Source organism: Chiroxiphia lanceolata, chromosome 14 (genome assembly GCF_009829145.1).
Source record: "Chiroxiphia lanceolata isolate bChiLan1 chromosome 14, bChiLan1.pri, whole genome shotgun sequence".
NCBI classification, from domain to species: Eukaryota; Metazoa; Chordata; class Aves; order Passeriformes; family Pipridae; genus Chiroxiphia; species Chiroxiphia lanceolata.
Window position 1 is genome coordinate 11550497 of NC_045650.1, and position 16542 is coordinate 11567038.

Consider the following 16542-nt stretch of genomic DNA (forward strand, 5'->3'; position numbering starts at 1 on the left):
TACTTCCCCTCAGGAGGCAGGCAGGGAGGATGTCACGCTGCTCCCCAGGTACAGCTGCAATTAACACCGACAAGGTCGGATTCAGCATTACCACTTCTCTTCAGTGTTTACAAATTGTGTGGGGTTTTTGTACAGGTAATGGGGAACAAGGCAGCATTTTTACACCCAGAGCTGTTCTGACACGGTAAATCAGACTAGGGTCTTGTGAAGGTGCCTGGTTATTGGTCTGGACTAAGCCATGAAACACAGGAAGGTAAGTCTGGCCATGTGTGCCATTACTTTTGGAACAGATCCCCTCCTCTACTTTTATTTCACATATTATTTTGCTTTGTGATACCTCTGCATCTGGACAGGTTCTTACATACAATATGGTGCTCAGTTAAACAAACAGGTTTATAAAAACAAATGTTGACTTTTACAGTAATGCAAAATCTGAATTTGCTTTGGTCTGAACTCTGCTGCAGATCCCCCATTTTCTACCAGGGTATGAAAAAACAGCTGTAGAACAGCTGGTTAGGACATTTAATCAAGTGTTTGAACTATGTGCCCCTGTTTCCTGTTGCTACAGTCAGCTAATATATTTTAATTCATTTAGATCTAGAAATGAGAAACCCAACTTGATTTAACCCGTTGTGAATTAGATCTAGTTAGAGTAAGAAATACATAATAATGTATTGGGTCAGAGTCTCTGTGTTGGAGTTGTTTCAGGCATTGAGTTTGTAACTAGAGTGTATCAAAAGCACCTCAGGGACTGCTGGTGCAACAAGTGATGTACTCTCCTTTCTGACTGGGTCCGTGCACGAGTCCTGAGCCAAACTAGGCAGATCTCCAGTGACAAGAATGACAAACACTGACTGAGCATGGACTGGCCTTCCAAAATCGAGGAGTGCCTGTGCCGTGCCTCAAGGCTCCAGCTGCACAGCTGAGGAACTTGGTGGCACTTGGTAACAGCTACATTGGACAACTTGTGCTGAGCTGGGCACTCACCATATTTTCTTTGTGCCTCACCAAACTGCAGATGGTCCTAACCCCACTTGGTAGCCCCTTCACAGCCCAGTTGAAACCTTTTGTCACTCCCAGCCTCAACCCTGACTGTAAATCACACTATCCCCAAGTCAGCTTGTGTACTGGTGTCACTTGAAGCAGGACTGCACTTCATCCTTGGACAACTGGAGACTCAAAGTCTGCATCCCAGCGGACTTCATGTGGTTCAAAACTGATTTTCTGATGTCAGAGTCTTTGACACGTGCTTGGGAAAAAACTTCCCAATTTTTACAGAGACCAACTTGCAGTTACTCGGGGCTTGGATCGCTCCCAGGGGAGCCGTGAGGCCCTCGCCTGGCTGGACTGTGTTACCACACTGGGGAAAGGGATTTGTGTACCAGAGATGTACCCACAAACGCCTCCTGCCCTTCCCAAGTATGGCACACCACCCTGTAATTACTTAACTGAAGAGCTTCTGGAAATAGGCTTCAGATTAACAGGTGATAAGCGGGGAACAAGATCAGCGCTGTGAGTTAACCTGAACACCTGCTTACCCAGCCTGGCATTAAATTGCCACAGGACCTATGGACACATCCCAGCCTGCTAACTCTAGCACAGAGTTCACTCCCTCTGTTACACCTTGTTTCCCCAAAGAAAGGAAGAACAGATCCTTAGGCAAAGCAGAGCTGAATTTTCCCAGTCAAGGTTATAAAGCCAGATGGAAAATCTTTATTTATTATAGGAAGTTTTCTGTAATAATTGTGGGAGATGAAGCATCTTTGCTCAAATTATTTTATGATACTTGCTAGAGTAAGAACACCCTAGGAAAGGTATTTTAGTTCAAATCCATAATATGGCATTTAATCTCAAGTAGAGCAACAAACACATGGGCTGTAGAGCACGGCTATTAAATCAACAAGAAATACAAAATATTATTCTCCAAATAAGGTAATTTAAAACCGATGTGTAATGTTGTCTTCATCAAGTCCTTAGTGGTCAGAACATTCAAAACAATTTTTCCTCCACATTTCACAAGTCCAGAACTGACACTGTTTTTCAGAATGGTTTAGTTAAGACATGCAGTGGTATTCTACTTTAAATGCTTACCAACCATATCAGTAGCTTCTCACTATATATTTGAACTCATAGTGGCAGTTTGTTTTCATTAATTTAAAACAGGGTTGGATTTCATGTTCTTGTATGGGGCAGTAGCTATTGGGACACTGTAATTCTGTACAACTGCAGCCTTCCACTGTTCCACAGGACCTGAGGCTGGAGTGCTGCACCCAAGCCTGTGCTGGCTGCCTCTGGCAGGTCAGGGTGAGCAACAGAATGATGCTCAAGCCTTGCATCCCAGTTGTTCTAGACTGTGTTGGAATGGCATGTCCCTCAGGCTGCTGCATGTTTTGGACACAGTTAAAATAACAAAAAGAGTAACAGGCACAGAGCATACTTTTGTAAGGATGTCTTTGTTGTACAGTTGACCTGTTGTTCTAATACATTCAAGGAAATCTTACACTACCAAAATAAAAAGACAGGTATCTAAAAGTGAACTCAGGAAGGCACCTGGCAAAGATTTTCCCGAAAGTAAATATTCTGCCTGGAACAGCTTGCTCATAACACTGGGTCTGTAGAGAACTGCAGTTTCAGCAAAGTCTCCAGTGCTGTTGGAGTTATTAAAATTGGTACCAGAGTATCACTTATGACAGAGAGGTTCTCACCCTCCAGGCTGACTGCAGCACAGTGCAACCCTTGAACACTGTCTGTTACTTCTGCTGTGTTAACAGATCTATTAACAGATCCCTGCTCCTGGTAACCTTCTCCTGTCTCCAAATACCCAGCAAATACGTAGCATTTCATTTGAACTGGTTATCAATCAGGGTTCCCTTCATCTTGGCTTTCTTGGCTTCCAACTCAGCCTGAATAAAGGAAAATTAAGACAGAATGAAATAATGTCTGGATATGTTTCCTTTCAGTGCTCCAGTGAGGTTTGCTCTTGTCTGACCACTGCAAACTTTCCAGTTCCCAACCCAGGGGCAGGAGTAGCCCAACTGCTTTGCTGACTCCCTCCTTCCCTGACGCACAAAACGAGGACCACCTTTAAAATCATAAACATCCTAAAACTAACTGCTCAGGAGACAATTTCATACTTTCTATCCCCAAGTGAAGCTGAACATTTCCTCCCCCTCCCATCTACCACCCTCCTGTCACAGCAGGTAAGATCAGCTGTGATGTTCTTGCCATTCTTCAAGTGCCTCTCAGTAGGGGCTGAGCTGCAAGTTCTCCACAAGAGCCTTGCCTTGCCCTGACACCTCATGGCAATGACCTGCTCTGCCAGGCAGGCACAAGAGCACAGTATTAGGGGTGTTCTGGTTGGCAAAGCCATGGCCTTATGTCCCCTTCCCTTGATCCTTGTCCAACACGTTGCAGAAAGCCTCCCTGCAAGCTGGCTGCTCTTGTTAGCTCTACAGGTAATCGAGTACTATTTTAATTCTAGAAGGACTAGAAGAATATTTCTATAAAACCTGTAAAGGAAAACTCATCCTCACAAAGCTACAAGTTACCTGTGACTGTACCAGAACCTCTCTATACTTGCAGTCTGATCTGCAAAATAGTTTTTGTGTGCAAAACTAACAGATCTCAGGGAGTTGTGCTGAACACCAAAGAAAACACTCACCAACTCCTGTAGCCTTTTCTTGCTCATGCCTTTGCGTTCCAGCTGTTTCTCAATCACTTTTGCATTCTGTGCATAGGAGTCTGCAATCTCCCTCTGAAACACACGCACGTCACTTTGCAACAGCAAACCCCAGAGTAACAACACCTCACCCAGGTGGTGAGACGAGTGCTGGCTCTGCCCCACGCCCCAGACAAGCTGCCCAGCTCACATGTGGGTGCCACCAAGGGCACCCGAAACTCACCGCTTCGATCTCCTCCTCCTCTTCATCAATTGTGGAGACTGTTACAGAACTGAACTTGCCCATATCTTTCGTCCGTTTGGTCATCATCACCTGGGTGAAAAACAGAGTATTTTGTTAAACCTTGGGAACAGTTGTGCCACTAGATAGTGCTTCCCCCTTCCAAAGTTTTTAAGGCTTCTTAAGTCACTGAGATTACCTGAACTCTGTGGGTGGCAAAGGAGAATTATGCCCAGTGAGTTCTGGGCTTAAAGGTGTCATTCATTACCAGAAGGAAATTCGCTGATATAAAATAGATGAGCCAGATTTTGAAAATCACTGTGCAGGCTACCAGCCTGACCTACTTACAAATGGAAACTTTCTGGTAACTGAGCCTAAACATCAGACACAGTATAAATTTTGAAGTTTATTTTGCTTTCCTTTAATGCTCAGACTCCAAGCTGCAGTGACCTCTGTAAAGGAAAACTTTAGGAAGACATGGAGAAGATGCTAAACTGAGTTATTGTTCAGAGGTCCTGTTTTTTCTCCCCCCTGCCCCAACAATTAAGTTATTTTACACACAGCACGTTTTGAAAAGCAAAGATAGCCTTTTTAATTCTCTAGAGCCGATTACCTTTTTGGGAGGTTCTTGTTTCTGAGTATATATGTTTGTTTTCCCAAAACCCTGGCCAAATTTGACCACAGCACCATCGACAATGAACGTCACAGGAGCATTCTTCTGTTGGTGTTGATAAAAGAGCAGCAGTCCACACCTGGAAACAGAAACACAGAGCTGAGAGGAAACTCAAGATTCTGGATTCCTGTGGTTGAGATTATAAACGTCAAGAAAAGGTTATAAATGTTAGTAAAAAGATGCTGTGATCACTCACTTGCCGCACTTCTTCCTGAACTGCCGCTCTATGCCTTCGGGTCTGGGGGAGAGAGGAACAGCTGGAGCAGGGCGCACAGACAGCGGGGTTCGGTGGCTGCCAGCCGGGTGGGGAGGGCAGCCGTGAGGGGCTCTCAGGGGGTCGGGGGGTGCCGCGGCCGGGCCCACCTGCGCAGGAAGACGCTCTCCTCCTCCTCGGCGTTGCAGAACTTGTGGGCGTGCTTGGCCGCGTCCATCACCCGGGCACGGTCCCGCGGCCGCATCGGCAGCTTCTCCAGCTGGCAGTCTGCGGGGAGCGGCAGGGCCGGGGTGGCGGCGAGGCCAGGCGGGCACCCGAACCCCGCACATCGCACTCGCAACCCGAACCCGCGGCCCCACCCCGCACCCGCCGCCTGCCCGGGCCCGCGGCCTGACCCCTCCCGGCCCGCGGCCTGACCGCCCCCCCCGCCCGCGGCCTCCCCCGCCGGCCCGGCTCACCCAGCACCAGCACCATCTGCCCGCACAGGCAGTAGTAGACGTGCAGCGGCTTCTCGCCATCGTCGTACTCCTCGCGGTCGCGGGTGTCGGAGCACACCACGGAGCGCGACACCACCTTGGGCATGGCGGCGCCTGGCCCTGCCCGCCCGGCCCGGCCCCGCCCGCGGGGCGGCTCCGCGGGGCTCCGGGGACACCCGGTGCTGGAGCTCCCTCAGCTCCCGTGTCCCTAAAGCCGGGCTCTGGACACGGCTCCTCCTGACCAGCTCGCACGTTTCTTGTGGCACAGGCCGGTGGCAGCAGGGAAGGTCGGGGACGGGCGGTTTGCAGCGCGGCCGCTGATAACCGTGTGTTTATTGTTTCCTTTTCGTGGGTCTCCTCCCGTGTCTCTTCCGAAGCTGCCTCCCCACGCGGCTGCCTCACGTGAGGATACGAGTGAGGATAAGCTCGAAAAACAGGGCCCACCCGGCCTGCTCTAGACAGCAGCAGAGAGATCCTTTGCTTCCAAAGGCTGTTAAAGAAAGGTAGAAAGGAGATTATTTTCCCTCGGAAAATGCTCTCTAGGGAAGCAGAAAGTGCAGTGTAGAAGGTCGTGCTGGTTTTGGCTGGGATAGAGTTAATTTTCTTCGCAGTAGCTGGTGCGGGGCTGTGTTTGGATCTGTGCTGGAAACAGTGTTGATAATTCAGGGTTGTGTTTGTTGCTGCTGAGTGGTTCTCACCCAGAGCCAAGGCCTTTTCTGCTCCTCAATCCACCAGAGAGGAGGCTGGGGGGGCACAAGGAGCTGGGAGGGGACAGAGCTGGGACAGCTGATCCCAACTGACCCAGGGGATATCCCAGATCATATGGCCTCATCCTGAGCAATAAAGCTGAGGGAAGAAGGAGGAAGGGAGGACGTTTGGAGTGATGGTGTTTGTTTTCCCAAGCTACCATTACGTCTGCTGGGGCCCTGCTGTCCTGGGGATGCTGAACACCTGCCTGCCCTTGGGAAGTGGGCAGTAAATTCCCTCTTTTTCCGTGTGTGACGTTCGCTTTCCCTGTCGAACTGTTTTGATCCCAACCCGCAGCGCCGCCGACGCTCCGCCCCCTCCATGACGTCAGCAATCACGTTCCACCCCCGCCCCCCGCCGCCGTTGGTACAGCCCCGCCCGGCACCGCCCCCGCGCCCGCGCCGCGGTGGTTCAGGCTGGGCCGGGGGCTCCGCCACATCCGGCTCCGCCTCCCCCCCCCCGCGCCGTTGGTACATCCCGGGACCGTCCGGCAGCCGGCGCAGGAGTCGGTGCAGCTCAGGCTCCCCCCCCCGCGCCTGTCGCAGTGGTAGAGGCTGCGATCGCTCCTGTCGGTCAGCGCCGCCGCCGCCTCAGTCGGAGCTCGAACCGCGCCCGGCGCCCCGCGCTCTCTCCGGCAGTGTATGCCTGAGCTATAACCCTCAGCCCGCCATGTCCACTCCGGCCCGTAGGCGCCTCATGCGGGACTTCAAGAGGTACCAAGGCCGCGGGCCGAGGAAAGGGGTGGGGGGGCGGGCGGTAGGAGGACGAGGGGCCCAGCGCTGGCGGGGGAGGAGGGGGCAGCACAACATGGCGGCGGGGCAGGGCGCGCTCCGCTGCTGGCGTAGCGCGGGCGGCGCTGCCCGGCGCGGGTTACGCCGTTTGCGCAGCGCGGCCGCCGCCAGCCCAGGTTACGCTGCTGGCGCAGCCGCCGGCCCGGGTACGGTGTTTGCGCAGGGCGGCGGCCCCGGGCCGGGTTACGCCGTTTGCGCAGCCCCGGGCCGGGTTTCGCCGCTGGCGGGGCCGCCCTCACGGATCCTGTGTCCCGCAGGCTGCAGGAGGATCCCCCGGCCGGGGTGAGCGGGGCCCCCTCCGAGAACAACATCATGGTGTGGAACGCCGTCATCTTCGGGTGAGTCGGCGCGGCCAGGGGCGGCGGGGCCGCAGGGGCCGCTCGGCCGCCGCGCGGGGGTCGGAGCCGGGCTGCCCGCGGGGTAACGCTGTGCTTTGCTTTCCCTCCTCCAGGCCCGAGGGGACCCCTTTCGAGGACGGTAAGTGCGGCGTGCGGGGCTGGTGGTTGGCGTTCTGGGGGTAAAACTGGTGCGGTTTGACACGGCCTTGGTGTCACTGCCGTGGACTCTGCAACAGGTGTGGGCCCGGGGGTGGAGGGGGGGCATGGGTCACGTTCACCTGACTGCACACCCGTGTACTTGACTTAAGTAAATACCCTTTTTTTTTTTTTCCCCCCCCTTACTCCCACTTCCAAAAACTGATGTAGATTTAGATTGCTGTGCTGATTTACTGAGATAGACAGATTAGCTTGTAGGGTCTTGCTTGTAGTCTTGAAGTCTGGCTGTCCTAAACCTAATTTAATGTAACATTTTAAGGCTCTTCAAGCTTTTCTGTTGAACCCTGGACTGTGTTTTTAGGGACACTCGTATTTGGAGAACCATCAAAATCCTGGTATAGAACCGTTGTCTTTTGTTTGAGTTCTGTGTTTCTTTTCTGGTGCTGGAAGTGTTTTGTGAGTAAGTCCCAATGTGAGCCAGCTGAAGTAGGAAATGGGCTGCATGTTTGAGGAAGTTCAGAACAGTTGGGTTGGGTTTTTTTTTTTTGGCATTTACTTCAGTCTGCTACAATTGTTATCATTCAGGGCTTAAGATTAAAAGAACTTTTTAACTCTAAAAGCTGACTAAATAGGTCCTGGTAACATACCTGTAGTTTCCATCTGGCCTTATTGCCTTTGATAGGTTTACAGGTGCTGTGTGAATACTTCAGCATCTTGTAAAAACCTGTTAGACATGAAATACTGTCTAACTGAAATCAGTGATGCATTTTTTTAAAGATATTTTCAGTGCAGGCTATAATTAATCTTAGATCTCCGTGACTCATGACAAAAGCATAGGAAAAATTCCTTACCTCTTTTATGTTGTTCTTGGCTAACTCCCATGTCTCTGTTTATCCTCGGAGGTAGCACCTGTGGACATGCCTCTAAACTGCAGATTGTTTTTCTCTGTGAAGATTTTAAATATCTCAAGCCTAAGAAAACTGCAAAGATTCCAGTTACTTTTTTTAATGTATTTGGTTAGTTGCTTGCTGTAGTAGCTGCTTCAGCAGTCTAATGTTTAGAACTTAAGTGTTCTATAACATTGTATTATAGAACTGATAGACTAAATACATTTTGTTATCTCATCTTGTAACCTTTAAAGAAGGCTCCCTTAAACTTGAGGGTTGCTAGAGCTGCTTAGGCTCTTGGAGCACTGCTGCTAATGGAGTGATTCACTGTTTGGAGCAGAAAGCTGTCTCCTTGCAGTGTGCTAAAATGCAGGTTGTTACCATGCTCAGGCTCTTCCAGCTCAGTGTGTGGTTAACAGATGCTATAAGGGCTTTTTTTCCATACATTTCCATTTAGTTGCAGGGGGTTGAAGACTGCTTTTGAGAGCCCTGACATATTGATTTCCTCTGTGCTTTCTGTGGCAGCATCATTTTTTTATCTCGGATGCCGAGGACGCGTTGGACTTGCAGCAGTTTGAGGTTCAGGCAGATGCTTGAGGCTGCTGCTGTCCTGCTTTGGTTGATTTTGTAATCTCAGGGTGTGATGGATTGCTCTTTTCATAGCAAAGTGTGTGTTTTCACACTGTGCTCAAGAAAACAGATGTGTCTTGTGTTGCAGGATATCTGCTTATCTCCTCTTCTCTGGACATATCTTACCTTGTGCTAGATAACAAAACACTAAGTGGTGCCTGGAGATATGGCATTACTGGTGCCTCAGCTGTGCTTTTCCATTAAGTGAGTAGAGTAGCACAGCTCAGATAATGGTAGTGCAGTCCAGCTTAATGTAGGTAAAATTAAGGGAATTTTAATTGAACAGTATGCTAGTTTGGGCTTATTTTGTAACTGTGCAGGCCCTTGGGAGTGTAAGGTACACTGAAACTCCGTAATCTTTCTCATGAAGCCTTTGAGGTCAGTGCTTCAGAAGTTCCTTTTGTATTTTTGGTTTTAGGCACTTTCTGGTGATGCTGTAAGACTTCAGATAGCTTAGTTCTTGTGAAAGTAGCCTGTGAAGTTTTGGGGTTTTTGTTAAAACCAATGTGTAATAACTCCAACATCGTGAGAATTACTGTTCTTTATCCCCCCTCTGCTGAGGCCCTTCCCCAGTCCCAGCTTCTGAGGCATCTGGACTGAAAACCTGAAGTTCAAACATGTTTGTTTACTTGCTGTGCAACATACTGCAGCTAACATCCCTCCTTCTCCACCCCCAGACTTTGGAGGGTGTTTTCACAACTCAGTGTTCAGGCTGGCTCAGCTTAGGAGCAACCACTAATTCAGATCAGCAGCATAACTTCCATCTTCTCGTTTAAGAGGATTCGATTGCAGGTGTCTGCAGTAGTACCCTGGGGATATTTATCCCTTCACCATATTTCTAAGAATCTATATGTGTGTGGCACTTAAAGTGGCAGTGCTGGCACAGCCGTGGAAGCCCAGGCTCTCCCAGTCTTTCAGACCTGTTTCTCTGGTCAGTGCAGGATTCCTGGCTTGGAGAGAGTTAAGTAATACAGCTGTTGTAGTATCCTGCCTTGCTGTCGTCATGCAGGAGGCTTGAACAGGGAAGGCAGGACATTTGTGTGTTGTGGTTTGTTCCTTGCTTGTGGAATATGGATCGTGTATCCTCATGCGGGAGCGGAAGAGATTGTTCCTGCTCTGTGGGCAGTGGAATGGAGGGGCTGCTCTCACTGCCTGCAGTGAGGGGGCCCAGCAGGGGCACAGGCCCTGCTCTGGGGGGCTGCTGGGGCCAGCACATGAGTTGTGCAGAGACTTCTGTTAGCTGTGTCAGAGACTCAGATGCTGAGGCAGGAGAAGCTGATCAACAAGGTGAGTACAGGAGAGAAAAGAGAATGTTTTCTCCTCAGTGATGATCCCAATATCAGTAATGACAGTGAATATGATAATTTATGTTTTAAAAATGGCTGTATAGGGTAAGTTGTGAGGAATACCAGTTGAAAGCTTTAAAATTAGTGACAGACCAAACACCAAAGGCCTCATCCCCAGCAGTGTGTGTTGTGACACCTGATTGACTTGTGTTGGCTTTCAGTGTGAGTGACCATTGGACTTTGGTTTGTCAGATGTCTGGATTTGTCCTTTACTAAAGCTCAGCAACGAGGTGTTGTGTACTGGGGAGCTGTTCCAAAAAGCCATTGCCACTCTGGGCCCTGATGTGGAAATCTGAGTAGGGAGATACTCCAGCTGGACACTGTCTGCCCCTCGCTCAGATTTGTGTTTAAAGTAATGCTGTCCTGCCTCTGGTGAGACAAAAGCTTCCCTTTCTTTCAGTAGTTTTAAATAGATTCTAAGACCAAACTGCCTGTTACTGCCCTTGGGCTGTCTCGTCTGTCCCTTCTGCTCCCACTTCAGGCAGAGTTCCAGATCAGCATTCATTGGCTCAAGTGTGCTTGTTGAACTCTACCCTGTGATGGTTTGTGCTCAGTTTTCAGCCTGCTGCTTGCTTAGTCACTCCTCCTTCCTCAGGAGGAGGTACTGAGAACCAGAACTGGGGCAGGGAATCTCTGAAATTCAGAATCACATCTCTAAGCATTTGGTTCTATAAGGCCAGCATTGCTTGGGACTGTCACCATGTAGGGAAGGAAAAGTAGCCCTGATCTGATGTTTGCAGCTGGTAGAAGTTGTTACTGCCTTCCCAGTACTGGCTTGCAAACTGATCTCAGACCTGGCTCTGTGCTTCTCGACTAGCTGGGGTAAAGCTTGAAAGCCCCACTGCAGACTTCCATTAACTTGAACAGTCTTAACTATGTTGTTCTGGGTTTTTTTGTTTCACATTAAGATAGCATGGTGTTGGCTTTGTGCTCTTATGTTGTTAGGCTGCTAATAAAAAACAAACATGCAAAAACTTATTTTTAGGGTGTTGAGACTTCCCACTGCTGTAGGGAAAGCACTGAGGCATCTGTGCTGTGTCTTCATTTGCAAACTGGAACGTCAAAGCAATGACCTTCATTTCTTGCAACTCACTGTTACAGTTTATCTCCTTACAAAGAAAGGAGTCCCTGGGAGATACTGCAGGTCCTTGCTGATCTGAAAAGAAAATGAGGGGGAAAAAAATCTGTTTTCTGGCTACCAGTTGTTGGCACATGTTTACCAGCCAAAGAAAGGAATAACTTCATTATATTAGTGCTGGAAAACTCCCTCGTAGCACGAAGCAAGGACACTGAGTGTGGGGGGGTGGAGGGAACTTGAACCTCTCACTGATACATAAGAATTCCTTTTGAAAAAGGCAGTGTGTCCACCCTGGCAGCTTGTTACAGCTCCTACTGTAAGGTGCAGTCCTCTTACAGAAGAGCTGTATATTTATATGAAGGTGCTTCAGAGATTTCTCTCCAGGCATACCCAGGCCCTTCCTAAGCTGCCACCCGGGCTGGTTGCTCTCAGGTGATGTCGTGGTTAGGAGAAGCTCACAGGGTCTGCACTGGACTGTGTGAGTTCTTTAGTTATCCATCTGAATCAGGAGCAGTCCTTAATCCCCTGGACCCATATGTGTGCAGCTTAGTTGACAGACTTCTTATTCTCAGATTGTCACAGCCTGAGGAGAAGGGCTAAAATAACTTACGTTGGTGCAGGCTGTTAAAACGTTGGAGTGGGACTCAGCTGCAGTTTTCTGTTTCTGCTTAATCAGTCTTTCTCCAAGGAAGAGCAGTTAGTGTGAAATAAATGGTGAGATTTTTATTTCGAATTGTTGGATTTGGATGCTGCATTCAATACTGCTTTTCTGCAATAAGATCTGATTACCTCACAGTTGTTGAGAAACATGATTTTTTTTTTTTTTTTTAAATGCAGAGAAAATAAATAAGGTCCTTGTCATGACAGCACATTCCATAGATAGGACTTACCGAATCCCGGCTGTTACGCAGATGGTTATACACCCACTTGTGTTGTTTGTACAGGGTGCTGGGATTGGGCTCTGTGAAAGAAAACCTCATGGGCAGATTTAATTCCTTACACAGACCCTTTGACTGGGTTGGTGGTTTTGGCAGTAGAAGTCACGGGAGATACTCTTGTACCAGCAGTGTCTGGGACTTCAGCACTAATGATTAACTCCAGGGGAGTAGAGGAATGGCTGTAGGGCTGCCCAGTCCGTGTTCCATGTCCAGCATGCGTGTGTGAGCACAACAGTATCAGTGTGTGTTGTGGAGGGATGCTACTTACTCATCCCTTGTGTAAATTCTTGTTGAATAAAGGTTGCTTATCTCTCTTTCAACTCCAGGAACTTTCAAACTTACAATAGAATTCACAGAAGAATACCCGAATAAGCCACCTACTGTTAGATTTGTCTCTAAAATGTTTCATCCAAATGGTAAGTACTTACACAATGCCTGGTTTTACTTCTGTTGTTTTGTTGGGTTGTAGGGGGTTTTTTGGGGGGTGGGGGGAGGAATTTTGTTGTTTTGGGGTGTTTTTTTGTTGTTATAGCTTGCTTTAGAAAAAGATCTAATTATTATAAAAGTTTCCCCTATCTAATAAGGCAGCAAAATCCGGTGTGGGTCCGTGTAGTTTTGGTGAGGAGGGATACATGAGCAGTGCTCAGGCTTGAAATGAAAGGGGCAATAAAAAGAGCCTCTTAACTTTCAGGTGTTGTAGTGCAGTACTGTGCTATAACTCTCTCAACTGCCTGTTGTTAAGCCTTACAGAAGAATGTTTTGTACTTAAATAGCAGTGCCTTGGACTTCTATCTGTTGTACTGCAGATACAGCATAGTGATGCTGCTGAATGCAGCTGACTTCCATCTCTTCCCCAAAATCCCTGTAAGAGCAATATACCACGAAGTGTAGTGTTACTCTCCACTATAGCTAGTCACAGTAAGATTGTTCAATAAATCCCCTTGGTAACTAAAGCTGGAGAGGTATCCCTGGCCTCCAAATATCAACTTTGTGAAGAAATACCTGACACTTTCAAATGTGCAGGAGTGGGTACAGTGCAGGGAAGGAAGGTTCTCCTGTAGCTGCTGTGAGGAAGGTGACTGGACTCTGACTGATGTAGAGACTTCTTGGGGAAGCCTTGAGTGTAAACAGCTGTTTGCTGGTGTTCTTTATTTGGTTCACTTTTGGGTAGCTGAAGTTTTTTTGCCTTAAAATCTATTCGTGGTTTTCTATAGTGGTTGTTACAATGACACAGAGAAGTTTGATGTTAGAGGGTTGAGTTTAAATACCTCAGGCAGCTGTTGGTGAGGGGCTTCACTGCTTCCTACCTGCAGGCCTGTTGGCTGGATTGCAGTCTGTCAGATGCTATGGACTGTTGTAGTGTCTGTCTGAATGTAGGTTTTCAACATCAGGCAATAGCAGGAAAAAGGCAGTAGCTGTACAACTTCTGTTTTAAGCTGTTCTCTTTGAACCTTTTCTAGTCTATGCAGATGGTAGTATATGTCTGGATATTCTTCAGAATCGCTGGAGTCCCACTTACGATGTCTCCTCCATCTTAACATCCATACAGGTAAAAGAACTCTGCATGAAAAGGTGGAACGAAATTAGGATGCTTTGACAAAATCAGCTCAGGAAAATTTTTTTTCCCCTCTCCCAAGAGTCAGTATAGCAGCTGTACCTTGATACTGGCCCAGTGTGAATCCTTCCCAGGTGTAAATGGGCTGGGCAGTGCCACAGGTGGGCACTGCAGGGATCCACCCAGGGATGCACTGCTTGGCTGTCACAGTCCCCTGTGCTGAGCAGTGCCAGTGTAGCCAAAGCCTGTGGTGCCTTCCAGCTGTAAAAGTGCAGTGTGCTGCACCCAGACTAACCTCTGTGCTCTGATTAGAGGGGGTAGTTTACAGGACACGTTGGAAAGTTGTGTACTTTGCAATGCCTAAGGATCTTTTTCTCTTTGCACAGTCTCTATTGGATGAGCCAAATCCGAACAGTCCAGCAAACAGCCAGGCAGCTCAGCTATACCAAGAGAATAAGCGGGAATATGAAAAACGGGTTTCTGCAATAGTAGAACAGAGCTGGCGTGACTGTTGACCCAGGATGATGCAAATGAACACTCTGTTGATGAGGAAAATAAACAAAGTGTCCGAGTCATCTTTTTCCTCCTAGCATTTACTTTGCAAGCAGAATAGCTGTTGTGCTGTTGCCACCCTCCCTTGCTGAAGCTTCTTCTCCTTGGACATCAGAACGCACCCACTTTGAAGTCAAACGTTCTGTACTTGGGTTACTTGCAAAAGAGTTACTGATGCTGAATTCATTTTCTGTGGTCCCTCTCCAGTCTTAGGGCAGTATTGTGCATTTCTGTAGTGTACACTAAGCTTTTAATTGTAATTGTGTTATACACAGTGATGCTTATGTGTAGCTTGATAAAAGGGATGTTTATATACATACACATTTTTTAACTGATATTAACTAAAGTGCTGATGTGTCCAGGCTGGTCACTTCCTCTACTATTGGTTTAGACCCCACTGCATTTGTAAGTATTGAGTGAAGAAATAACCTGTTTCCTTTTTGTATTGGTTTATTGACTCCTTACTCATGTTAAAAAAATCAACTCTTCAATTGATTCCAATTCAAAGATTTAGTAAGACCCTGGAATGCTTGTTACTTCTGCACTTCACATGCAAGATTTATGTACAGATCTACATAAATCATTTCAGCTGTGGTACTTGGATCTTTACTGAGGGCGAGAAACAAGCCCTTTTTTTTTTATTATTATTATTATTATTTTAAAGGACATGCCTACAGAAATGTCAGTAGGTTTCTATAGTCCTGAGGCATTACTGGACAAAACCAGGTAGAGGTGTGGTACTCAGCAAAAGGCCTTCCATGTTAAGGAAGAGGTAAAACATGACCTGTTCAGCTGTGGAATTACTCTCCTCTGGTATCTTTCTCCTGCCCCTTATATTTAGCTGAGAAAGATTTAAGTTCTTTGGGATCTAACTTTGTCTTGTGGAAAGTCTGAATTAAGTGCAGGGTAGGCACTCGAGTCTCTGCAGTTTCTGCTCTTTGTAGATGACCGCGTGGTTTGTGTGAGCTACTGCTGCATGCTTGAGTTTGTTCCCTTCAGTTTTATGAAAGTATTTTTTCAACTCTGAAAAAAAAAAAAAACAAAAAAACATTTGTAAGTCCAGACTCACTTTTTTTGTAAGGCAAGTTTGTACCTTTGGATACAGAACCTTAAGCAGCAGTGTGGGATGGAACCTACAATTGTGTTGTCCACTGTTCCAGTGTCTTTTGTGTGCACATTGGTCTGTTAGTTGAAAAGTATAACTTTGCACAAGTAACCCATGTAAGAAACTGTACATTTTTCAAAAGTTGTAAATAAAGTGTAACCTTAGTGCTTATTGTATAAATAGGCAAGAAGTGTATAACTGTGCTTATTTAACTGGGGTGGCAGCAGTTGGGTGTGGGATCAAGCTCCAGCACTGACATACTTCCCACTCAGGGCAGCAGCTGGAAGGGTCAAGTCACTCCAAGGTCACAGGAGCCCTCCTAGCAGTCCCTCCATTCTTGTGTTTGTCTTGATAGTCACAAAAAACCCACCACAATAGCAGAATGGACTCAAGGCAGCCAGAAATGAGCTGCAGAAACACCAATCTCCCCTTCACCGCTTGCTCAGGCAAGGCCTTTATGCACGGCCTTCATTATGGCCTTCATTATAACCAGCCCTGACGCTGCACAGACTCATTGGGGAGGGTGGGGCTGCTGCTCTTCAGCTCCCACAGCTGCTGCCCCACCAGCCAAACCTACACCTGCACTCCAGGTCCTGCACGGGCACCGTGCTCAGCAAAGATGGGTCACGGCCACTTCCCGGGGCAGGAAAAGCAACACCCTGCCCTGCACAGACTACACCGGCCCACTACCCCAACTTACAGCCAGTCCCCACCTCTCCCAGAAGAGGCATTTTTCATCCTGAACACCAGTGGTGCTCTCACTGCTTTTCTTGGCATCAGCAAGCTCTGAAGAGCTGCTGCATACCCGAGTCAGGGAGGGGGAGCTTCACTCCTGCTTGCAGGAATATCTCCCTAGAAAGTACCAGGCTTCTTCCACTCCTACAGCACCATCTGCTAGAGCCCAGCATTCTTGACAGCAGAATTCAGAACCAGAGAAAAGGAATAATGCACAAAAAAACCCAAACAAAATGAAAAAACCAATCTACTTTCAGAATTAACTGCCACATTATTTTCCTACAGCAAGAGCAGCAGCAAGTTGTTAGTTCAGCAGTCCAAGCTGGCAGAAGCTGTGCTGCAGCCAGGCAGGGAGAGGAGGGGATGCTCACTCTGCTTCCTGAGCGAGTCTCACCTGCCAGGGCATCCTGCAGGGATGAAAA

At 47.9% G+C, this 16542-nt stretch overlaps 2 protein-coding genes across 2 annotated transcripts; one reads left to right on the top strand and one right to left on the bottom strand.

Moving 5' to 3' along the window:
• Window positions 1-1694: 1694 nt before the first annotated feature.
• Window positions 1695-6317, bottom strand: C14HXorf56 (chromosome 14 CXorf56 homolog). The gene is made up of 8 exons (XM_032702248.1): window positions 6214-6317; window positions 5245-5752; window positions 4936-5053; window positions 4769-4810; window positions 4513-4651; window positions 3903-3992; window positions 3662-3754; window positions 1695-2903 (listed from the first exon to the last, which is right to left on the bottom strand). The coding sequence occupies exons 2-8, from the start codon at window positions 5366-5368 to the stop codon at window positions 2841-2843; spliced, it is 669 nt and encodes a 222-aa protein (XP_032558139.1). The 5' UTR covers window positions 5369-5752; window positions 6214-6317; the 3' UTR covers window positions 1695-2840.
• Window positions 6318-6406: 89 nt separating this feature from the next.
• On the top strand, window positions 6407-15572 carry UBE2A (ubiquitin conjugating enzyme E2 A). The gene is made up of 6 exons (XM_032702249.1): window positions 6407-6722; window positions 7058-7138; window positions 7252-7277; window positions 12500-12589; window positions 13634-13722; window positions 14115-15572. The coding sequence occupies exons 1-6, from the start codon at window positions 6679-6681 to the stop codon at window positions 14241-14243; spliced, it is 459 nt and encodes a 152-aa protein (XP_032558140.1). The 5' UTR covers window positions 6407-6678; the 3' UTR covers window positions 14244-15572.
• Window positions 15573-16542: the final 970 nt, after the last annotated feature.